Raw genomic sequence first — 25,943 nt, forward strand, 5'->3', positions numbered from 1 at the left:
CTGTGGACTTTGGGTGATAATGATGTGTCAATGTAGGTACATCAGTTTGTAACAAATGTACTCTATTGGTGTCAGATGTTGAAAGTGTGGAGGGCTGTGCATGTGGGGGAGCAGGGGGTATATGGGAGCTGTCTGTATACCCTCAATTTTACTCTGAGCCTAAAACTGCTCTAAATAACAGTTTACCAAACAAAAAAGAAAGACGAGGAGGGGGTGTAAAAATTGACCTGTTCTGGATGTGAAACATGCTAGACACGCCACTGTATCTAACACACTTAGACCAATGGCTAGCACAGAGTAACACTATATAAATGCTTGATGTTATACTTTTTTCTACGTTTAAAATATTTCATAATTAACACCACATCTAATAATTTCAAAAAATGGAGAAAATTAAAATGTCCACCAAGTGATGACTATATAAACTAAAGGTGGTGTATCCCTACAGCGTGATCCTATTCAGCAAGAAATAAAAAATGAAAAGAACAAACTACTAGTAATAACATAAGTGAATCTCAAGAATCTTAGGCTAAAAATAAAATCATACTAGATGAAGGAAGTCAGACAGAAAAGATTACGTAATCTCTGTCTCCATTTATGTTTGTTTTACTGTTGGCTTGTTCCAACCTGGATCTAAGAAAGATCGATTCTTGCAGTTGGTTGAAATGTCTCTTAAATTGTATAAGTTCTTCCTCTCTTTGTTTTTTTTTTTTTTACCCCTTTACATTTTATTTCATGAAGAATGAAGATTGTCTTTAAAGCCACGAGACTGGATAAGATCACCAAGTGGATGTGTGTACTTAGAAAAGAGGTTTGAGGACTGGGCAGCTGATAAACAGGTAAATGTTTAACTGGTGAGGTGGAAGCCATGACTTGTATCTTTTGCCAGTTTTCATGGTGTAAATATTTTACCATGGACAATTGTAAGGTGCCAATGGTCTAATAATCTGGCACAATTTCTTAAACATAACAATTTCTTTTTTTATTATTTATTTTGAGAGAGAAACAGAGAGGCAGAGAGAGAGAGAGAGAGGGAGAGAGAGAGAGAATTCCAAGCTGTCGGTGCAGAGCCTGGTGTGTGGGGCTCGATCCCACGAACCACAAGATCATGACCCGAGCCATTAAATCAAGAGCTCAACACCCAACCAACTGAGCCACCCAGGTGCTCCAAACATAACAATTTCTTAAAAGGTAACTGGCTTCAGCACACAGTTACCCCTGGGCATCCTACCATCAAGTGGTCAGAGAGAAGAGGAAAAACCAGTAAAAGGGACTGAGAAGGAATAGGAAATGAGGTGGAAAGAAAAGTAAGAGAGTGGTGCTCTGGAACATAGAGTGCCGGTAAGAGGTCAAAAGGGATGAGAAATGGCCATCAGATTAACAGCATGGAGGTCACTGAGGACCTTGACAAGAACGTTTCGGTAGGGTAGTGGTCAAGAGAGGATGGGAACATTTGGTAATATCTACAGACCTGTTGCGGGGGTGGGGGGGAGCAGGGTATAACTGGCATCTGGGGGTAGAAATCAGGAATGTTGCTAAACATCCTGAAATGCACAGGACAGACTCCCACAATAAAATGGAGCAGAAATTTAAATGTATACATTTAAATATCAAGTCTAAACAGAAAGGGAAGGAGGAAATAGGTGGTAGCAGATGGGGAAAGTAAAAGAGAGGATTTTAAGAAAGAGAACATGTTTATACATTGATAGGAATGAAGGAGAACATATCACCGGCTAAATGGCAGGAGAAAAGTTGATAATTTCTATAAAGAAATCGTGCCAAAACACACCTGTGCAGTTGAAAAACCCACAGAAAGAATCATAAAGTGAAAACTTTATGAGAAAAGGAGAGATAAAGGAAAGTGCTCTTTTGGAAATTTTGTACAATCCTTTTTATTTATGTATTTATTAATGTTTATTTATTTTGAGAAAGAGTGTGTGAGCTGGGGAGGGGCAGAGAGGGAGAGAAAATTCCAAGCAGGCTCCATGCTGTCAGCACAGAGCCCAATGCAGGGCTCAATCTCACAAACTGTAAGATCATAACCTGAGCTTCTGAAATTAAGAGTTGGATGCTTAACTGACTGAGCCACCCAGGCGCCCCTACAATCCTTTTTTTTTTTTTTTAATGTTTATTTATTTTTGAGAGAAAGAGAGAGCTGGGAAGGGGTAGAGGGAGGGGGGCACAGAGGAGCCGAAGTGGGCTCTGTGCTGACAGCTGATCCTGACCTCAGCTGAAGTGGGACATTTAACCAACTTAGCCACCCAGGCGCTCCCTTATCCTTTTTAAACTTAAGTAACCCAAAGTAAAATAAATTCATGGTCAATTTCCATTAACCTAATGTAAGTCAGATCATACTGCTTGTAATATTGTTTAAAGGAATGTATCCCATTAAAACTAACTTGGGACACTCGAGAGAGATACCCAAGACAAGTCCTCCTCCTTCTCATGGAATCATCTTCTAAAATGATAATTTTGGAACTAGAGGGGACTTTAGAGGTCATCTCACCTTTAATCTCCATTTTATCAGTAAGGAAACTGAGGCTCTGGGATGGTAATTGATGGAAGCAGATACACAGATGGCCCTGAACTTTCAGGTAAGCCACTTAGCCACTTTTGAATGATGTGAATACCATGCATAACATGGAGTGCTGAATCAGATACATTGGAGGGACAATTTATAAATGTAAATGTTCTGTTCCACTTAAGTTCATTTCTAAGTGTTCAGCAGCCTCCTAAGAATTGAAATGTTTCCCAGCTGCATTAGACATTTTTCTTAGATCTGCCTTTTGTACAAGGCGAAAAACACAACGCTTGTAAATTGCTGTAAGGGAAACATTACTTAACATCTCTTAAGTGTCTCCTGGCAGTGACAGCCTCCTTTCAAGTGGAAAAGTAACTTCAGGTTAGAGAATTTGGAGGGAATACATATGGCCATCTTTCTAACTGATTTTCTTCCTTTTCAGTAAAAGTGGCTGGCAAGGGAATATTTTTGGGTGCTGAGGCATCCATTTTATTTATTTATAAAATGGGCAGACAGTAAACTAGAACAGCTAACTCATTCAAATACAAATGCAAACTCAAGAGGGCTTGCCCAAGTCAGTGTTCAACTGCCATAAAATAAAGTTTTCTGATGATTTTAATCATATTAACAACCCCTCCAAAAAATTCCTATGACTACCATGTTTTACTGATCAAACCACTTATTCTGACTAACCTTAGACTGATTCTTTGCTAATTCCTTCCTTCTTCCTGATTTGTAACTGCTGATTTGTCTCAGAGATCGAATTCTATTTCCTAATTCCACTAGAAATCTTTATTTCCATTCCTGATCTTTCACACATATTTGCGTTTGCTGCTGGATTTCACTGAGGCCATCAGCAGCCGCCTCAAAAGCTCAGTGTGCTCAACATTAAACTCCTCTCCCACTTCTCTTCCAAAGGACTCCAGGCCCAACTCCTTACTTCCAGAAGTTTCCTCGGGACAATACCAGTTTATGCCTACTGACCCAACAGAATTAACTATTGCATGCTCTTTTACACTCAAGAATTTGGATGACAAATTATATTGTCACCCAACCTATTTCTATCAAAGGCACTGCTAATGTTTCAAGTCAACTAGACTCAAAACCTCAACCCATCCTTCAGCTGCTAAACCCAATGTAGGAGAATCCTCTTTTGGGGTGTTTGGGTGGCTCAGTGGGTCAAGTTCGGCTCAGGTCAGGATCTCATGATTTGTGAGTCTGAGACTTGCATCGATTTCCCTGCTGTCAATGCAGAGCTTTCTTCAGGTTTTCCGTCCCCTCCCCTGCTCGTGTGCTTTCTCAAAAAAAAAAACAAAACAAAAACAAACACAAACAAACAATAGAACCTTAAAAAACAGAACCTTCTTTCCTTCTTTTAGAATGTCCCTCAAATCTCCCCTTACTCTGACATTCTCAGTAACACCCACTAAGCCCTTACATCGGGACCGCTAATAAGGCTTCTTACTCCCTGATATATCTTTCTCCCATCTCTCTACATTCCAATCCACCTAGTACAATGATGTAAATAACTCAATCTTATAAAAATCCTCATTTTACCCTCTTGCCCAATCCTATAAGAATCCTGATTTTTTCCTCTCACTACTCTGCTTGAAAATTTAAATGTAATAATTCAATGAATATTTACTATATATTTACTGGGTGAGAAGCCGTCTGTCTTGGCCCTCAAAAAGCTTCATTCATTCAGTGTATATTTGAGTGCTTACTGCATGCACCTTAATTCGGTAGGCATTGGGGCACAGTGCTGATAGGCATGGCCCATGGCGGTGTAAAAAAACTTCAATAGCAATATAAGACAGCCAGATAATGATTTGGAGGGAGGTCTTTTCTTAAAAATGTTTTCTTTATATTTTATTTCATAGCATGATAGTTACAACTTAAAGTTGCATGTTTTTTAAAATGTAATTTATTGTCAAGTTGGCTAACATACAGTGTGTAAGGCGTGCTCTTGGTTTTTGGGGTAGATTCCCGTGGTTCATGGTTTACGTACAACACCCAGTGCTCATCCCAACAAGTGCCCTCCTCAATGCCCATCACCCATTTTCCCCTCTTCCCCACCCCCTCATCAACCCTCAGTTTGTTCTCTGTATTTAAGAGTCTCTTATGGTTTGTCTCTCTCCCTCTCTGTTTGTAACTGTTTTTTTCCCCTTCCCTTCCCCCATGGCCTTCTGTTAAGTTTCTCAAGATCCACATATGAATGAAAACATATGATATCTGTCTTCCTCTGACTGACTTATTTCACTTAGCATAATACCCTCCATTTCCATCCACATTGCTGCAAATGGCAGGATTTCATTCTTTCTCACTGCCAAGTGGTATTCCATTGTATATATAAACCGCATCTTCTTTATCCATTCATCAGTTGGTGTACATTTAGGCTCTTCCCATAATTTGGCTATTGTTGAAAGTGCTGCTATAAACATTGGGGTTCATGTGCCCCTATGAATCAGCACTCCTCTATGCTTTGGATAAATTCCTAGTAGTGCAATTGCTGGGTTGTAGCGTAGTTCTATTTTTAATTTTTTGAAGAATCTCCACACTGTTTTCCAGAGAAGCTGCACCAGTTTGCATTCCCACCAACAGTACAAGAGAGTTCCCATTTCTCACATCCTCGCCAGCATCTGTTGTTGACTGAGTTGTTAATTTTAGCCACTCTGACCGGTGTGAGGTGGTATCTCATTGTGGTTTTGATTGGTATTTCCCTGATGATGAGTGATGTTGAGCATCTTTTCAAGTGTCTGTTAGCCATCTGGATGTCTTCTTTGGAAAATTGTCTATTCATGTCTTCTGCCCATTTCTTCACTGGATTTTTTGTTTTTCGGGTGTTGAGTTTGGCAAGTTCTTTATAGATTTTGGATGCTAACCTTTTATCCGATATGTCATTTTCAAATGTCTTTTCCCATTCTGTTGGTTGCCTTTTAGTTTTGTTGATTGTTTCCTTTGCAGTGTAGAAGCTTTTTATCTTGATGAGGTCCTAATAATTCATTTTTGCTTTTATTTCCCTTGTCTTTGGAGACGTGTCAAGAAGACGTTGCTGTGGCCGAGGTCAAAGAGGTTGTTGCCTGTTTTCTCCTGCAGGGTTTTGATAGTTTCCTATCTCACATTTAGGTTCATCCATTTTGAGTTTATTTTTGTGTTTGGGGTAAGAAAGTGGTCCAGTCCAGTTTCATTCTTCTGCATGTTGCTGTTCAGTTCTCCTAGCACCATTTGCTAAAGAGACTTTTTTTTTTTCCATTGGATACTCTTTCCTGCTTTGTCAAAGATTTGTTGGCCATTAGTCTATGTGTAAAAGTCTTTTTTTTTTTTTTAAGTTTATTTATTTTGAGAGAGACGAGCACGAGAAGGGGAGGGGCAGAGAGAGAGGGAGAGAGAGAATCCCAAGCAGTCTCCATGTTGTCAGCACAGAACCCTATATGGGCCTCAATCCCATGAACTGTAAGATCATGAACTGAGCTGAAAGAGTTGGATGCTTAACAGACTGAGCCACCCAGGCGCCCCTAGAGAGAAATCTTAAGAGGACCTGTGATGAAATGGCAAATGAGTGATTTGTGTTTTAAAACACCCTGAGAAACAAGAACTTGAACATATACACCAATGTTCATTACAGCATTATTCATAATGGTGAAAAGGTAGAGACAACCCACCAACAGATGAATGGATTAAAAAAAAATGTGGTCCATCTATTCAATGGATTATTATTCAGCCATAAAAAAGGACTGAGTTCTGATAAGTATTACAATATAGATGAACCCCTAAAACATCAAGCTAAGAAGCTAGTGACAAAGGGACAAGTATTGTATGATTCACCTTATATGAAATATCTAGGATAAGCAAATCCAGATACAGAAAAGCAGATTGGAGGTTACCAGGGGTTAAGATGAAGGGGCATGGGGAGTTCTTTAATGGGTACAGAGTTTCTGTTTGGGGTGATAAGAAAGTTTTGGAAATAGATAGTGGTGATGGTTGCACATTATTAGTATAATTAATGCCACCAAATTACACACTTAAAATGGCTAAAAAGGAAGATTTTATGTTACATGTAAAAATCAATAATATGCTAAAAAACATTGAATTGTATACTCTAAATGGGTGAATTATATAAAATTTAAATTGTGTTTCAATAAAACTGTTTAAAACAGCACTTGAGAGTTAAGTGCAGAAACTATGGAATGGCTTGGAAAGAAAAAAAGAGCAGGAAAAATGATAGTTGCTCAGGCAAATAGTTCTCACAGTGATAGATAAAAGCAAAATGGTGCCCTGGTGTGGAAAATCTGTCCTGTTGTCTTGCTAATAGAATAAAGTTGAAAGTTCTAAGCTTGACCCTGGTTCTCAAAAAATGTGCGACACACCTCCTGCTATGGCACCTTCTTCCCTATCATGTTCTTTGCCCTAAGATTTCCTTCACGGCAGGCTCGGTCATACCACATAGCTGGCTCAATACCCTTTTCTCATCAAGCCTGCTCACTCTGGCTCACTTGTTCTAAAGTCAGTTAAATGCCATCTACACTAAACTGATCTTAGCTATAACAGTCTCTGAGCTCCTATAGCACTGGGCAGTAATGCCAATCTCTCAGGGTTTCTTGGTTCTATCTTGTTGCACACGTTTCTCATGACATAGTTAAATCTTGGAGAGGAGAGTTCATATTTACATTTCCTGTACATCCTTTCAGTAGCTGGCACAGCAGAATGAATACAGCAATCTCCCAATCTTGTTGCCCAAATGCAGCAAACTTCTTATAATGGCCAGGAGGGACAGCCTTGGATTCAAAAAGACTCAGGTTTGTTTTTTTTTTTTTAATGTTTATTTTTGAGAGAGAGTGCGAGAGAGCGTACAAGTAAGGGAGGGGCAGAGAAAGAGAGGGGAACAGATGATCCAAGGCAGGCTCTGTGCTGACAGCAGAGAGCCCAATGCAGGGCTCAAACTCACGAACCGCGAGATCATGACCTGAGCTGAAGTCGGACACCCAACCTACTGAGCCACCCAAAGTGCCCCAAGACTCAGGCTTAATCACCATTTCTGCCAACTTCCAGGTGTGTGTTTGGTCAAGTTACTTAATTTCTGTACATTTCAGCTTCTTCACCTGGAAAAGGGGAAAATACTTGTATCTGCCACAACAGTTCTTGCAAGGGTTAAAGAGAATTTTAAAATGTGAAGTGTTTAGCATATTGCCAAATCACCTGTAAATTGGAGCTGTGGTGTAAAAGCAAAGAAGAAAACCATGACTGATGATTTATCTCAACATCAACACAGAACAGATGTAGTCCTAACATTATACTTTCCTAATGGAATGTTCTTCCAAATTTCTATAAACAAAATGAAGGGAGAAACAAACCAAATGGCTTTTGGTATAGTCGTATCACGTCCCTTTTGGACAAGGCTCTGAACTCGTTAAGGTTTTCAGTACTCATAATTTTGGAGAAAAGGAAAATGCAAAATAATTCTCATAAATCTTGTTTGAGTATTTCCATGTACTGCAATCTTCCTACACATATGATGGTAATTAGTGGCATATTAAAAATGATAAGTGTAAACAGGATGCTTAAGAAAAAAACAAGGTGATTGTTGTCCTTTCCTCGTTTTTGGCTAATATTAATTTTTTCTAGTATTTGGTCCTCTACCAATATTTTTTTATTACTTAAAAAAAGATTTTATTTTTAAGCAATTTCTATGCCCAACTTGGGGCTTGAACCTATAACCCCGAGGTCAAAGTCGCATGCTTTACTGACTGAGCCAGCCAGGTGCCCCTACATATCTTTTTTTAAAAAGGCGTTTTCTCCCTTAAGGTACCGTATATATGACTGAATTGTAGTATGCATCACTTAGAAGGGACACATCTTTGTAATTTTGTTTCTACTCCGCGGTAATCATTGTTAACAGTTTGGTGTGTGTACTCCCATAGTTTTTCCTGGAGTGTGTATGAATAAATCAATGAGGATGGAATCACATTACAATACTGTCCTTTTTTTGTTTTGGTTTTTTATACTGAGGTATAGTCCCATGATGGGATAGACTGAGTCCTTTGTTATTTTTAATGACTGCATATTTCATTTTCTGCAGGTACCATATGTTATCCAATTCTCTATTATAAGACAACTGAATTATTTCCAGGTGTGTGTGTGTGTGTTTCGGCATTCAACAATGCTTGAAGTTGAGTTGCTGGATCAAGAAGAATGAACATTTAAAACTCTGATACAATTTTAAAAAGAAAACAAAAGAAAATATAATTATTACAAAATTACCTTCCCTAAAGAGCATGTACACCTTGTAACAATCTTCTTTTAAAGTTGGCATTACATTTTGATGAAAGCTGTATCTTAAAATCTACTGTGCTACACTTCATGTATAATTTATTTTGGATTCTTTGGAAACTGTTCTCTTAGATACATTAAAAAAAACAAAACCAAACTCCTATAATATAGCACCAATGGAAAGGTTTTAGAAGCCAAGTTTTAGTTCTTCTTGTCTCTGATCCCCCTGCTGACACTTACAGAACAGGCACCATAGTGATTTGTTGCTAGTACAAAGGTTCCATAATTTAAAAAACAAATCAAAAAACCCTCATCTGTTATAAACAACCCTTTAATCTTGATATGGATCACTGTGGCATTTTTTTTTCTCTTTCTTTCTTCCCCTTACCTCCCTCCCTCTCTCTTTCTGACATGTCTCTGAGTTCCTTATAGAAATTCCAACCCAAACACCCAGAATTTGATTTTAGAAACCCTCTTTTGGCTTTTGTAACTCATACATTACAATTATATATAACCCATAACAATGTGGGAGTTAGGGGCACTGACCTTCCCCCGCCCAAGTTGAAAATCTGTATATTAACTTTTGACTCCTGAAAAACTTAACTATTAGTAGCCTACTGTTGACTGGAAGCCTCATCGATACCATAAACAGTCAATTGACATGTATTCTGCATAAATATTTTATACTGTATTCTTATATAAAGCTAAAGAAAACCATAAGGAAAGTAACATTTACAGTACATTCTTGTAAAAAAATCTGCATACAAGTGGACCCAAGGAGTTTAAACTCATGTTTGGGGTCAACTCTTCTCTAGTTGATCAAGTAGCACCATAAAGCTCCAGTTTTAATACAATTTTAAACTTAGTTCTGCTTCTATGTAGCTTTCCCTCTGTCCTTAATAGCACAACACAAATAACCAGGGTAGCAACACGCTCAACTAAAATTTTCCTCTTTCCAGACTCCCTTGTAGCTACGCGTGAAGGAGATATAGTACAAGTCTCCAGGCAGGATTTCTGGGAAGGATATTCAAGGTGGCACTCAGCTGGTATGCTCTCATGCTGTCCCCACTTCTTCTTAAGCCCAGAGATGCAGGAGCACCTAGAGGTGCTCTACATGTGGCACGTAAAGAAACGTAGAGCAAGAAAACTGGAGGAGCCTGGATCTCCAATGACCTCTTTAAATGGCTGCCCCATTCAGGGACTACTTCTAGATTCAAAAGAAAAAACAAGACCCCCACCACCACCCAAGGCACTGTAAATTGGGTTTTCTGGGCTCGTGGCCAAATACAATCCCAACGTAGATACAGAAACAACTGCCTCTTAAAATAAAAGCCAAACACATATGGGCTCGATAGAGCTGGCAGTGCAATAACTTTATGTCCAAAGGACTCAAGGCCTTTTCTGAATCATCTAACTTATAACTTTAACATACCAGGAAATACATGGTCCCATAAGTATTTGTAATAACTCATGATGGCTACTTTTATCAGCCAAATAATGAAAACCTCTTAAATGCTAAAAAATTGGCCAAATAGAAAAGTGAATGTCACATGAGGATAGACAATAGAATCCAGAAATAAACCCATACATTTATGGTCATTTTTGACAAGAGAGCCAATTCAAAAGGAAAAGGATAGCCTTTTCCACAAATGTACTGTAACAAATAGCCATGTCCCAAAGAATAAAGCTGGGCCTCTACCTTACATCATATATAAAAGGAAACTCAAAAAGGATGAGAAACCCAAATGTAAGAGCTAAAAGTATAAAACACTTAGGAAATCATTACTTAGGTGTAAAATGATGTTTTGGAATATACAATAATTTTTTAATAAAAAACATTTTTTTTATGTTTATTTTTGAGAGAGAGAGAGACAGAGAGAGCACGATCTAGGGAGGGGAAGGAGGAGAGAGGGGGAGGGAGGGGGGGGAGAGAGAGAGAGAGAGAGAGAGAGAGAGAGAGAGAGAGAATCTAAGGCAGGCTCCAGGCTCTGAGCTGTCAGCACAGAGCCCGACTGGGGGCTTGAACCCACAAACCACAAGATCATGACCTGAGCCGGACGCTTAACCAACTGAGCCACCCAGGCGCCCCTACAATAGTTTTTTAGATATGACACCAAAAGCACAAGCCACCAAAGGAAAAAAAAAAAAAAGACTATAGACATAGGAGCAAGTTTCCACAAATCATATATCTGATAAGGGTCTAGAATTCAGAATATAAAGAACTCCTGCAACTCAACAACTAAAAGATAAAAAAAAAAAAAAAAAAAAAAGTAAAAACTGGGCAAAGAATTTGAATAAGCATTTCTCCAAAGAAGATATACAAATGGCCAATATCTACATGAAAAGATGCTCAACATCATTAGTTATTAGAGAAATACATACCCAAACCACAATGAGATAAAACAGTGCAGTTTTATGAGATACTGCTTCATGCCTACCCGGATAGTTATAAATAAGGCACAAGTGTTGGAGAGGACATAGAGAAATTAGAACTCTTACTCCTTGCTATTGGAAATGTAAACTGGTGCAGCCACTGTGGAAAAAGTCTCCCAGTTCTTCAGAAAGCTAAACATAGTGTGATTCAGTAATCCCACTGGTAGGTATATAACCAAGAGAAATGGAAACATATATCCACACAAAAATTTGTACAGGAATGTCCCTGGCAACATTGTTCCTAACAGCCCATAAGTGGAAACAACCCAGATGTCCATAAACTGATGCATGGAAAAACAAAATGGGATATACACACGTGCACGCGCGCGCGCGCACACACACACACACACACACACACACACGATGGACATACAGTGGAGTATTATTCAGCCATAAAAAGGAATGAAGTATTGATATAGGTTAAAATATAGATGAATCTTGAAGACATTATGCTAAGTAAAAGAAGCCAGATACAAAAGGACAAATATTGTTTGATCCCTCTTATATGAGATGCCAGGATAGGCAAATTCAGAGATTGAGAGTAGATTAGAGATTATCAGGAGCTGGATATTACAGTCACTGGTGGTTTTAAGTGTTGCTGTTTGGAGTACCGAGAAAGTTTTGGAAATAAACAGTGGTGATGGTTGCAAGTATTGTGAATGTAATCAATACCAGTGAGCTACACACTTAAAAATGGTTGAAATGGGGCGCCTGGGTGGCTCAGTCAGTTAAGTGTCTAACTCTTGATTTCAGCTCAGGTCATGATCTCACGATTCATGGGATTGAGCCCCATGCCAGCCTCTGCGCTGGGAGCATGGCACCTGCTTGGGATTCTCTCTTCTCTCCCTCTCCTCCCCTGCTTGTACTTGCTCTCTTTCAAAATAAAGAACTAAACTTAAAGAAAATGGTTGACATGGTAATGTTATACGTTTTACCACAATAAAGAAAAAGAAAAAAGGAATGGAGTACTGTTACTGTAACATGGATGAACCTTGAAAATGTCAATTCTAAGAAGCCAGGACACAAAAGGCCACATGCTGTATGATCCCTTGTTGTGAAATATCCAGAAAAGGCAAATCCATAGACAGAAAGTACATCACTGGTTGCCAGGGAATGATGGGGTGGGGAGAGGAAAAGAATGGTTGGAGGGGTGACCACCACTGAATTGTACACTTTATTATTTTTTTTTAATTATTATTTTTTAATGTTTATTTATTTTTGAGAGAGAAAGAGAGCATGAGCAGGGGAGGGGCAGAGAGAGAGCTGTCAGCACAGAGATTGACGCGGGGCTTGAACCCACAAACCATGAGATCATGACTTGAGTGGAAGTTGGACGTTTAACCGACTGAGCCACCCTGGCATGCCATGAATTGTACACTTTAAAAGAGTGAATATTAGCTCAAAAAAATTTTAAGTGAATGTCAAAGATAAGCAATAAAGTGTTTTGACATGGAATGTTAGAAATTTCTTTATTATTACCTATTCTTATTAAGCACCAGCTTAATAACACAGAAAATTTCAAATCACCCTTCGACAACCCATTCTTCTCCCCGCCACCCTAATTCTTGATAAAGAGCTCTTCAAGTGAAGACATGCTCTCTTCTCTCTTCCGTATAAAACTTTATCAAATAAAGGCAAAGAACTGTGTACATCTTGCTGTAAAATGCTGCCCATGGCTGTGGGAAGTGTCTGCCCAGGCTCCTTTTACTGTCCAGGTCCTGAAAGACTCTTGTTCATGAACTGTCTCTTCACAAAGCAAGTCCACCACTAACAAGAGGAGATAAAACAGAATGGATAGTGGGTGTCAAATCACCATGCAAGTTCAAGATAAGGTCAGAATATTAATTTATGTAATAACAAAATGTAATCTTGGCCTGACATCTCTTACGTTATAAACTTCTTGAAAACACATGTAAAAAAGGTTTTTTTGACTCACAAATCAGTCAAAATTATGGTGACAAAAAAATGTAATACATTCAAGATATCTCACACAGAAAATCTGCCCTGTGGGTTTACAATGCCCTAATATAAGAACATACAACCAAAAATGTTTATTGTATGCAATTCATTATTCACTGTGACTCACTGAACCCCTACTATGTACTAGGCACATACTCAAAGTTAAGCAGCACTGCAATACACAGACTAAAATATTCTTGCAAGGGAAGACCTTAGTTTATTTAATAGTAGCTGCATGATAAAAGGTTATTTATCAACTAAGTAGGTAAAGAAGAGGGTCTTACCTTGCTAGGTTTATCATTCTGAGGGTCAAAAACTTTCTCACAAAGTCTCAGTCCAGTCTCTTGTCTCAGCTGCTGTAAGTAGGCCCTCATCACCTCTAAAATAAGGAGCCAGGAGAAAAATAAGAAAAATCCTGTCTGAGAATGCATCCCCAATGTGTGCTGGTTGCTGGACAGTGACCTTGGTAATACATTTCTACACATTCAGACAAGATATGAAATAGAAATGACAGTCCAGTGGTTTTATAACTATTCTGGTTCAAAGGATTCTCTACATGTTATATTTGTTGCCAAGAATCTTTTGTGAGAGTTACTGGTAAGATAGTATCTGTGCTAATGATTCTACTCTCAACCTGTACACCAATCAAGACAAAGAAAGGAGGGGGTAAATAATCAAATGGAGAAAATCTTGTGCCATAGAGAGGGAGGTAGAAACCCTGTTCTTACCATCTTCCTGTTTGTTTGCAGGTTTGGCATAAATTGCATTAAGTGGAAAACCAGGCTCTCCAGGAATGGGAAAATTAGTGATTCCCAGGGTATACATTTCTTTCTCACCTTGGCTTTTGGAATTGCACTAAAAAAAAAAAAAAAAAAAAGAAAAAGAAAAAAAATTATACACACACACATATTTTACAGAGAAAAGGATAATAACATCCAATTTGTAATTTTTTAGTCTAAGTAGATGTGGCTGGGATTACTAATGTTTTTGGGTGCCCTTCTGCATTCTGAGAAGCCTCTAGGCCCCTCCCCAGAATAATGTTTTAAATGACTAAAACATACAAAATTACAAAAGAAATCATTTATAGTCAAACACAATAATTACAATATTAAAAAGCCAAATTTATGACATACTCCTACAGGCACTTCTTTATTAATGCACTGCATGACAAGATCCAGGCAGGGGCCTAATAACTAAAATATGAAGCAGTAATGAGTGAAAATAAAATTTCAAAACATCTTCAACTCTGAATGTAATAGGAAAATGTTGTGATTTCTACTGAAGAAAAAGTCACAGGTACAGCTTATGCTACTGTGGGTTGTTGCCTACATTAATAATTACAGTAAATGCTAAATTTCAGTTACAAGTTAGTGAAAAGAAAGATGTAATCTTTTTCCCTCTCAAGCTCATGAACCCTTGAATTATATCCTTGGACCCCAGGTTAACAACCTCTGAGCCAAGAGTTTAAAAGGAAGATTTCTGTCTCGGGAAGATACACGCAATGCCTTAAAACACCACACCCTTATCTTCTCATTAGTCAACTAAATTATAGGTTTAGAATCCACATTCAGATTTTCCTCTTGGGTCCGGGCTCTAAGAGAAAGTACTACTTGTCCTTAAAGTCTCAACAAGTCCAGATGGCTAAGCAGGTGAACATGTGTTAGTACTGTGTTTTCTAGATAGACAATCATCCAAGTTTAATTACCTTTTGGAGTTTCTTCAGACACTCAGAAATATAGAGAGTTATATATATCAAAGTTCTATCAGCTTCATTCTGCAGGGGTGGGGCGGGGGTGGGAACACAGAAGTTAAAAACAGTCCTGATTAAAACATAACAATCACGTGCAATAAAAATTCAAGCTTTGTCTTTTGAGCATCAACTGAAAGCTGCAAGTATAGTTCCTACAGCACCAAAAGTTGCCATTCTCCAAATGCAGTCTTCTCGGGCCACTGGTGTGTCCGCTCCTAGGGAGGGAGCCGCCTGTTGCCATCCTGAGCTGTGTGGCTGTTTTTGTTCACCTTGGCTGCCCTCATCCCTGCATTCCCCTTGCCTCTCAGTCCCCGGGAAGCTGTGCCAACAGCACCTCCCTCCGTGTAGGAAGGAGAGTTACTAGAGCTGCCTGGAAAACCTGAGGTGCACCATATGGTCAGCTAATTTTTACAGCTCTTTCACTTCAGAGTCTCTGCCGAGAACAAAAGCCTTTATGACTTTAAAGGAGGAACAGCTATTTCATGTGTGTCTTGTTTTTTTTTTTTTTTTTTTTTTATGTTTGTTTATTTTTGAGCAAGTGAGAGAGACAGAGCACAAGCAGGGGAGGGGCAGGGAGAGAAGGAGACACAGAATCTGAAGCAGACTCTAGGCTCCAGGCTGTCAGCAGAGAGCCCGACAGGGGACTTGAACTCCGGAACTGTGAGATCATGACCTGAGCTGAAGTTGGACGCTTAACCAACTGAGCCACCCAGGCACCCCTTCATGTGTCTTGTTCTTAAAGAGCTTCATGAGCCCACCTCTTGGTCTAATTAAAAGGAAAATGTGAGGATTGGATGTTGAGCAAATGTGGCACATACTTCAGGTTAAATCTGGCACAGATCTACAGTCTAAAAAAAACCAAATAACACATGTCCTTTTTTTTAAGATTATATGACTCAGAAGAATGAAATGTGGCAGAATTACATTTATTTACACCTATTACAAACATAACACTTAGACCGTATATTAAATACAGAATACGTTGAGAGTATCACAGGACAGTTAGACTACAATTTCTAGACCAAGAGTCTACAAACAAAGATTTTCACACCCTGATTCCAAAAGGTCAAAGTTTGGCAAGGAGAGGCTGAAGTTCCATATTCTAGAACGTTATCAATAAAAGTTGTTGACATTCCTGTAACTTGCTCATAGAAGGAACTCAGAAAAGTTCTTTTTTATTTTGTTTCCATCTCCCCCTCTCCTTTTCTGCCACCTTCCTTCTACTTTCCTCTTGACCCCGTTCCTCACAAGAACTAAGAGCAGAAAGGAGAAAAGGGTAGTCAAGGGAAGGACCAGGATCAGTGAAGTTTCTTTATTGCTCCATTTCAGGTCCAGGACACAGAAGTATATAAAAATACCGTATCATGTAGGATTTTTTAGTTTTGGACTGGCACACAGTAGGAGCTTTACTAATGCTGATAATAAATAAAAATGTCTAGATGATGGGTTGGCAGACTTCCTCTGTAAAGGACCAGATATTAAATATTTTAGGTTTTGCAGGCCAGGCTTTGTCACAACTGCGCAACCCAGCTGCTGTGGAGTGAATGCAGCCATAGACAATATCTTAAAAAATGTACGTGGCTGTGTTCTAATAAAACTTTATTTGTAAAAAGAGGCAGGGGGCCAGATTGGCCCTCAGACTGTAGTTTGCTGACACATGGTACAGACTTTGGAGGAAAAATGAGAAACTAATGTTGATATAGGGTCTAATATTAGGCATTATTCTGGGTTTTTAAAGTCATACAATCTCATTCAATTTTATTTACTCCTCAGAACCCTGACTGCCAGGTAGATTATTATCCCTACCAGAAAACCAAATTAAATATTAAAAGCTCTGTACTTTACCTTAATCTCATAGTTTTTGAAGAAAACATTGGCCTTGAAGTAATAGATGGCTTCATCCACAATATCTGTATCTTTTGCTAAGGAGGACACAAGGGGAAGAAGGCAGAGAACATTAGCCAAATGCGAAAATAACACTTAGAAAAAAACCCCAGTTCAATGGTCAAAAGTCTTGGTGTCGAGGGGCGCCTGAGTAGCTCTGTCGGTTAAGCATGTGACATTGACTCAGGTCATGATTTCATGTTTCATGGGTTTAAACCTTGCACCTGGCTTGGTGCTGACAGCACGGAACCTGCTTGGGATATTCTCTCTCTCCCTTTCTCTCAAAACAAATAAACAAACTTAAAAATGGAGTTGAATAAAATGAGGCTGAGACATGAGGTCTTTAGAAACAATTTCTAGAAAAATCAGTATGTACATGGTTTATTATTTTTTTAAAAAAGCTTGCTATTTTTTAAAGGTTTATTTAAAACAGAGAGAGAGGGAGGGAGAGGGAGGGAGAGGGAGGGAGAGGGAGGGAGAGGGAGGGAGAGGGAGGGAGAGGGAGGGAGGGAGGGAGGGGCAGAGAGAGAGAGGGAGAGAGAGAGAATCTCAAGCAGCCTCTGCTGTCAGCACAGAGCCTGACCTAGGGCTTGATCTCAAGACCTGGACGCTTAACCGACTGAGCCACCCAGGCATCCCCATGGTTTATTCTTATAGTTTTATTGTTTTTATAAAAAATATACTCATTAGAAACAAATTAATCAGCACAGAAAAATACTTTACTGTCACCCTAAATCTCACTCCCTGGAAATAACTACTATTAACATTTGGTGAACATCATTCCAGACGTTTTTCTCAATGGGTTTATAAAAATAGACTGAGACACAGACTAACTTTGATAAAATGCTATTTAAAACTAAAAACTATTCAATGTAATTTCATTTGAATTTACATACTGCAGTTTCAGGGGAAAAAATCTCAATTGTCATTTAGGAACACACTGGGCTCATGTATATATCTTTCTATGAAAACGATGACTTCATATATACTTGTACAAGCTGTTTTAGGTGGTTAGAGACTGAGAAAAGCCAGAAACACTGTTGTGACAAAACAGATCTCTTTATACAATTTCTTTGGCAGTTTTTTATTTTCCTTTTCTTATTTTAAGAAGGTCAAAATCCCAGGGTCTTGATATCCGGCAGCTGGTTGCAGAAATGCACAGACTGTTGTTATTTTTTTTTTTTCCCAGAGACAGTTATTTATATTTCTTGTCCATGACTGCTATCCCTCTCACACAGTAGAAATGCAAGGTAATCCTGAAGGTTGAATCCTGTGTGATTCAGCTGACTTTAATGCTGCTTGTTCCCCTGCTAAAAAATTTCAACATAATTCTAACTCTAGACTCTGTGTTCTCCCAATCTATTTTCTTATCTAGAGAAAAGGAAACTTCCTCAAAAGATTCAATATTGTTTATAAAACCAGTTAGTTCTTCTAAATGTAAAACTGTGGGGGGTGGGGAATGGGTTACAAGATTTAGAAGCATGTCTGGCACAAAAAAGTGCTCAAAAGCTATCTGTTGAATGTCAAAAAAATTTTTTTTGGTTCTGAAAGAGGGGTTGGGGAAGGCCATGCACAAGCGGAGGGGAGGAGCAGAGGTAGAGAAAGAGGATCTTAAATTTAAGTAGGCTCTACCCTTGGTGAAGAGCGTGACATGGGGCTCAATCCCATGACCTGGGATCACGACCTGAGCTGAAATCAAGAGTTGGTCGCTCAACCATCTGAGCCAGCCAGGTGCCCCATAAATAAATTTATTTGATTAATGCTACCTATTATTTAGCTCACAGCACAGGCTTGTACTCCTTCCTAATTCTCGTTCAGGTCTAATCCTGTCTCCTGAGGAAGAGTATCCCTGTCTACAGAAGTCACAAAGATCTGGTTTCTAGGGGCCCCCTTCTCCCTTAAGGGCCCAGGAAATGTTGCAAAGGTGTTAACTAGATACACTCCATCCCTGGTCAATTACATTTTCTAATCTGCTACATGTATTTTGTAACCATCTGAAAAGGCTGCTTGTCAAGGAATCTGGGCCAACATTGATTCTTATTCTTTCTTTGCACTGTAATTCTTTTCTTTTATGCTATTTTTCTTCTTTTTGGTCTTTTATTTTTTCCCATCTGTTCCTTTTTCTTCATCTCAGAATCAAGTAAAAACTATGGCAACTCACCAAATTTATTGAGTTTACTGAGTTTTCCACTGGTGTTGAAAACAAAATTAAGAAGAGGTCAAGTCAAATAGTCTGGCAGAGGAATGGAGACCAGGTCAGTACAAAATTGACAGTGAAAACTATGGTGTTAGAAACCCAAAATGGAAATCAGTGCAGATGCTTTCTGGGTACAGGGAAACCCTGTCTAATACAATACAAATCACACTGTTGGCAGAACATCTCAGAATGTGTCAGAAGAGTCTAAAAGAATGGGGCTTTCTAAACAGTAAGAAATGGTTCAAAAAAAGAGAAAGTGAGTACCAAGAAAGAAAGCAAAGATCTGAAATTCAGAAAAACAAGAGAAAGAATGTGCAATGTTATAGAGGGCACGTAAGATTTAAGATCGAAGTACTACTGAAAATGAAGATACTGAAGAATGAATAAAGGAAGTAGGATTGAATGGGAGAAGGGGTTAAAACGTTGTTGTTGTTTTTTTTTTCTCCCAGCCTTAAGACAGAGGAAGGATGGGGACATGTCATTCTACAGAAATACCAGCATTAAATCACTTTGTAAGAACTGACAGTGGGATGACTGTCATCCTCTTCCCTCTCAACAAAATATCCTGGAGAACTCAGCAGCAATAATACACTTGATCTTGAAAGGCCTAGAATGCAATATCCACCAAGCATAGAGAAAATACAAGAGCAATCTGAGACCGAGGACCGAACTAAGACTTTGCCTGACTTGAAAACGTCCGAGGATTGCTAGTTGTTTCCTACTAAAATCTGAAAATAATGGAAAGAAGTTTCGACTTACTCTCTCTAGGGGCGGGTCCTTTGAACTGACTTCTGATAGGCAACAGTGCCATGTTTCCAATGAGTTTGGTATCGGGGTCCATGAGAGAAGAGTGGTAAGCCTGTTGTGGCAAGCCAGGTAAGAATACGGAAACAGAAAGAGAGCAAATGTCAGCGGGGCAGACAAGCAACATTTCTCCAGAGGAAACAAGAATAACCCACCCAAGACTAACTAGGGGAGGGGGAAAAAGGGATGGCAGCAGCAATGGTCTGGAGCTGGCTCTTACTGGCTCACGAAAACGGGATGTTATACATTTTGAGGAATTTTGACAAATTTGGAAGTAAGCTGGTTGTTAAACACAGCCGTTACTAAAAATTAAATTATATAAATTTGCAACTAAGTTATAGTAAAAACAAAGGTAATAAGTACTCAAAATTCATTACTTTCTATTTTTAAAAATTATTTTACTATGGTCTATGATCTTAAGGTTATTTATAACTTTTCTATCTTTGCAGTATAAATACTATGTAATGGTGTGCTATTGGGCATCTTCCAAGTTCATGTTCAGTGACATCACATTTGTAACCGGTGGAAGTCTTTATGCTACAAAGATAGGCAAACACGAAAAAATCAGGGGTACACCCCCCCCTTCCCCAAGCTATTGTTAAACCAGAACCCAAGCACTGGCTTTTCAGTTCTGCCACTTCCTGGCTGTGTGTTTGACCAAGACATCGCTTTTCTTCTCTTAGCCTATTTCCAAATTTATAAAATGAAGAGTTATCTACTGCCTTCAGCGGGTAGGTGTGGGTTAAAGGAGCAGGGGAAACCACACTTATGAACGCAATTTGTACGCTGATTCCGAGTTCTGCTTTTTACAAGATGTCTGTCTTTCGGTAACTCAAGAAGGGCCCCATTCATATATTCACTCATTCACCGAATGATAACCAACCTTCTATGTGCATGTGCAAGGCATGGTGATAAAATGGTAAGAAAGACCAGTGTGATCTCTGTCCTTGAAGAACTTTCAACCCAATGGGGGACAGGGAAGTCCAGGAACGAGCACAGGACTTTAAAGTCCTAGCTTAAAATCTAGCTTTACCATCAGTACACAACCTTGGGTAAGTTACTTAACTTCTCTGAGCCTCAATTTCCTCCTCTGCAAAATGGGAACAATGGGTTACTGTGAGGATTAAATGGGATAATTTACGTGCAGTGTGTAGCTCAGGGCCTGCGTGGCACACATCAGGAATCAAATGGTAGCTACAAGATTCATTAAAAATGTAACTGTGGCTGGCTCTTTTTTGTCACAGGTATGCTTCATCTAAAGCAGCCTCCACCCTCACCTCCACCAGCTGTCTTGTTACCCATCGATTTCCTTCATCGCGTTTGTCACTAAAACCGTCTTCTCTATTTACATTTACATGTTTATCTGTCTCCCCATTAGACTGTGACCTCGAGTGTAGGGGTTTGTTGGCCTTATTTACAGCTGTTAACAGTGCTTGGCAAGCAAGAGATGCTCAGTAATTTTTTTGTGTGAGTAATCACGTTATTGAACCTCCTTTTCCTCACCCGCAAAATGGAGACCATGATGGCGATAAATTTGCCCCACAAGACTGGCTGTCAGCAATGAAGGACAACCAGCCTACTATCAATTTTACTCCTACCCCGAGGCACACGAAAATAGAAACATCTGGTAACCAGGCGCCGACCCAGCGTCTGCTCTGGCGGCCCTACACCCAGCAGCCAAGTGTGGCCACCACGGCCGGAGCGACAGAGGGGGAGTCCGGGAAGTGGGGTATGACAGTGACAAGCAGCGGGAGTGATCCGCCCCCGAGGGCTGAAGAGGAAGTGGGCCTGTGGGGGGTAGAAAAAGAGAAACCAGACCCTAGACTTGAGAATTGGGGGAGAAAAAAAGAAAAAAAAAAAAAGCACAGCCCTTGGTTTCTCGGCTCTAGTGAAGCTTTGGGGATCCTGCCGGAGTCCGGGGACACAGGAAGAACGAGAGAAGGGGTCGGCACTGGAACGAAAGGGGCGAAAGGGGCCGGGGCAGCCTCCTCTACACGCTCGGGGTCTCTGGCCCACTCTGCCGCGGCCCCGTCCCCGCTGGCCGACCCAATCCTACAGCGACAGGCCCCCTCTCCTCGCCTCTCCCCTTCTCAGGGCCCGCTTCCTCTCTGCCCTCCTCGGCCCGCTTCTCTCAGCTCACGCACGACTTCTCGCCGCTCTCCCCAGTTCTCGCCATCTCTCCACACCGCGACTTCGCCCCCTTACCGGCATCTTGGCGGCACCCGGTTTCAAGCTAGACCAGGAGGTTGGGGTTAGAGCGCTACGCTTCCGGTCCGGCGGCCCGGGCGGGGTAGGCGGAAGTGAGCCGGAAGGGGAGGGTGAGGGGAGGACGCGGCACTTCCGGTCTTGCTATCCCTCTGCTGAGGCGGCCGAGGCTCCGCAGGGAGGAAGGGACACCAGAGGGCACCCGAGCACTAGGCAGGGGCTCTGAATGCCGCGCATGTGCATAAAGTGTGCGCGAAATGGAGCTGGGTCTTGGGTTACAGAATCCTAAGGATCAATCCCCTAAAAACTTTGCTTTTCCTCAAAGGTCGTTTCAGTGAAGCGTTCCCTAGATCACACTATTTTAATTTTTTTAATGTTTATTTTTGAGAGAGAGCGCAAGTGGCGTAGGGGCGGGGGGGGAGTACAGAGGATCTGTATTGACTGTGCTGACAGCAGCGAACCCCATGGGGGGCTAGAACTCAGGAACCCCACGAGATCATGACCTGAGAGATCATGACCTGAGCCCAAGTCGGGTGCTCAAGGGACCGAGCCCAAGGGTCACACTATTTTAAGTTCGACCCCAATCCACTCCGGTGTGTCATCCTTATTTCTTTTAGCCACAGTTATGATTCTTTGGTTCTTTAGTTTACTTTTGGTATTTATTTCCCCATCCATGTGGACGTCAGAAAGGCAGAGATTCTGTCCATTTCGTACACCATTGTATCCTCTGCGCCTATAATAGTGATGTACATGGCAGGCATCAAGAAATATTTGTTGAGTGAATGAACCCAACTGGTCCTAACAGTGGAGAAAGGAGAGCACTCAGAGATGGGATTTATGCACTACCCTACTCCAATTTGTGTGCAAAAACTGCGAAAATGGACTCTGGGTTTGAATCCTAGCTCCAGCATTTACTAGCGGTGTAATTTTGGGCAAGTTAATTAACCTCTCTGTGCCTCAGTTTCCTCCCCCAAACTGGAGATAATATACTTACCTCATTGTTTTGTGAGGATGAAATGAATTACATGTAAAGTGTGTAGAACTTAAATGCCTGGAACATACTAAAAGCTCAGTTGTTTGTTTTTTTTTTTTTACCTATTACTAGAAAGCACCTCATGTGTTAGTTTGCAAACTGGCCCTTGTATACAGGAGGCAAGAAGACTGAAAAGGAAGGCCAATCCAGATATATAGGTGGTGGTTCTAATAAGCGAGGAAACTTACTTGTAAGGGTTATCTTTGGTGAGGCAAGAGTAGATGTCCCCACCTACATGCCAGACTAAGTTCGTGTAGAGGTCATAATTGGGTTCAGTCACATCCAGATGGGCTCAACACCTTATTCTCAAGACCATGTCCTTGGAACATCTCCCACAGCGAGGGTGGGAGGGATGAGGAACCTTGGACTGCCTGAGTCCAGTTTAAGGGTCAACCAGTGGTCACATCCTCTTGGTTATCTTCTCCAACATCACCTCAAGTGCCACCTTATTGCTGCCTCAGGCTGTTTCTCCTGCCAGCCCCTCAGACTGGAACACTCTGCCCCATGTTCCCACAAATGATTTCTTACTCAGGTTTCTGGCCAAATAGCACCATTTAGGAGCATTCACTGACAATGAGCCCAAAGTAGCCCCTTACTCACTCTCCACTTCATTACTGTTTTCATTTCTTCCCATTCCTTATCAAGGTTTCCTTGTTTGTGGTCTCAAGGGCCCAGCATGTCAACTCCATGAGACTAAGGCCTTGTCTGCTCTGAGTGCTCCCATTTTTTATCCCCAGTGCCTGGCACCCACCAGTAGATTTTTCCACAGAATCATGTCAGGATCTTCAGCAAGATAATGAAATCCTTGAGGACTGGAATGGACATAGTCATCTTTAAAACCCATGTCTCGAGGGGAAGGAAATTCAATCTGGCCCTTCACTTCTTGCCTAGAGGCACATTCCAGACTCCAGAAGCTAAACCAGGGCAAAATAGTTCAAGGAGCGATGAGGGCAAATGAAGTTGCCTTTCCTTTCTTCCATGGCAATAAAATGTCTAAGAATTTGCAACATGGGGAGACCAGAGTGTTTTTACCCTTTCATATTCAGGGCCACACGGAGAGTCCCCAAGCAGGACAGCACATTCCCATGATGCCCATTCATGTTCTCGCCTTATTGCCCTCCCATGACAATAGCTCACACCAATGCACCATGATGCAAATACCTGACTTGTACTCATAGCCTAAGCCCCCAGACACAAGTTACCACTGGAAGCTACAGCTTCTCAGTTTGCAAGTCTTTAGTTAAAATGGATCAAATGTGACACTACAGGTGTCTCTCCTGCTATCAAGGCCTAAGAGTGATTAAAATTTAACTGGAGTTGCGGGTTAAAGGGCTTAATTTGTATTGCTAGAAGATCCAGGACCAAATGACCAATGAAGCCTGGGCCCGTTATGAGGATATGAAAGTGAAAGAAACTACAAAATGTTTCTTTTTTACCTTTTTATTTTAGTAAAAAAAAAATTTTTTTTTTACGTTTATTTATTTTTGAGACAGAGAGAGAGCATGAACGGGGGAGGGTCAGAGAGCGAGGGAGACACAGAATCCGAAACAGGCTCCAGGCTCTGAGCGGTCAGCACAGAGCCCGATGCAGGGCTCGAACTCACAGACTGTGAGATCATGACCTAAGCGGAAGTCGGTCACCCAACCGACTGAGCCACCCAGGCGCCCCCTTTTTTACCTTTTTAAAAAAAGACTTGAGAGAGAGCGCACACATGCAAGAGAGAGCAGGGTAAGGGCAGAGGGAGAGAGGGAGAGACAGACTCCCAAGCAGGCTTTGTGCTGTCAGTGCAGAGCCTGACACAGGCTCCAACTCATGAACTATGACATTGTGACCTGAGCCAAGATCAAGAGTTGGACACTTAATTAACTGGGCCACCCAGGCACCCCAAGACTATGTAAGATATTTTTTAGCACAATGCCTGGCAGAACCCGGTGGGCTTTAGCAGGGCCTGGCCCACGGTAGATACTAGAAAAATATCTGTTGACTGACTAGCCAGCCATTCTCCATGCTTTCATACCCAACCCCACTGAACTTAAAAACACTGAAAAGAAACAATTCGACCAATGTGCACATTAGTTAAAAGAAAAAACTTTACGTCTTTTGCATTTTTGTGTGCATGTTACTCCAGGAAAGTATACATTTTTAAATGCTCAGAGACTAAAAACTGCATTTTTGGGGTGCCTGGGTGGCTCAGTTGGTTAAGTGTCTGACTCTTGATTTCAGCTCAGGTCATGATCTTGCGGTTGAGTCTGAGTCCCGGATCAGGCTCTGCACTGACAGTGCGGAGCCTGCTTGGGATTCTTTCTCTCCCCTCTCTGCTCCTACCCTGCTTGCTCTCTCTCTCTTATAAAATGAAATATGAAATATGAAATGAAATGAAATGAAATGAAAAAGTAAAAACTGCATTTAAAAAAAAAAAATTTTTTTTTAATGTTTATTTATTTTTGAGACAGAGAGAGACAGAGCATGAACTGGGGAGGGTCAGAGAGAGGGAGACACAGAATCTGAAACAGGCTCCAGGCTCTGAGCTGTCAGCACAGAGCCCGACGCGGGGCTCGAACTCACGGACCACGAGATCATGACCTGAGCCGGTCGGCCGCTTAACCAACTGAGCCACCCAGGCGCCCCAAAACTGCATTTTTAAAGAAATCACTGACTATGTTTTGATGACTGGGCAAATTTATTCATTTAAAAATTTGCCCTGGCTGAGTATTTCATTTTTTTTTATTTGAGAGAGAGAGAGAGAGAGAGAGAGAGAGAGAGAGAGAGAGAGAGAGAGAGAGAATGAGAGAGAGCACACATGTGAGTTGGGGAGGGGTAGAGGGAGAGAGAGAATCTCAAGCAGGTTCCATGCTCAGCATGGAGCCTGATGCCTGACGTGGGGCTCAAT

General features: G+C 40.7%; 1 protein-coding gene across 1 annotated transcript; it reads right to left on the reverse strand.

The window, feature by feature from the left end:
- Positions 1-12,676: 12,676 nt before the first annotated feature.
- On the reverse strand, positions 12,677-22,127 carry ARPC3 (actin related protein 2/3 complex subunit 3). Its single transcript, XM_007079590.3, has 7 exons — positions 22,021-22,127; positions 19,771-19,870; positions 16,776-16,852; positions 14,886-14,954; positions 13,909-14,035; positions 13,465-13,559; positions 12,677-12,988 (listed from the first exon to the last, which is right to left on the reverse strand). The coding sequence occupies exons 1-7, from the start codon at positions 22,024-22,026 to the stop codon at positions 12,926-12,928; spliced, it is 537 nt and encodes a 178-aa protein (XP_007079652.1). The 5' UTR covers positions 22,027-22,127; the 3' UTR covers positions 12,677-12,925.
- Between the last annotated feature and the right edge of the window lie 3,816 nt (positions 22,128-25,943).

This window comes from Panthera tigris, chromosome D3 (genome assembly GCF_018350195.1).
Source record: "Panthera tigris isolate Pti1 chromosome D3, P.tigris_Pti1_mat1.1, whole genome shotgun sequence".
NCBI classification, from domain to species: Eukaryota; Metazoa; Chordata; class Mammalia; order Carnivora; family Felidae; genus Panthera; species Panthera tigris.

Coding starts and splice junctions, on each gene's coding strand:
- ARPC3 (XM_007079590.3), bottom strand. Junction 16,853..19,770: donor AGGACCCGCCCCTAGAGAGA/GTAAGTCGAAAC, acceptor TGTCCTCCTTAG/CAAAAGATACAGATATTGTG. Junction 12,989..13,464: donor AGAATGATAAACCTAGCAAG/GTAAGACCCTCT, acceptor TCCTCTTGTTAG/TGGTGGACTTGCTTTGTGAA.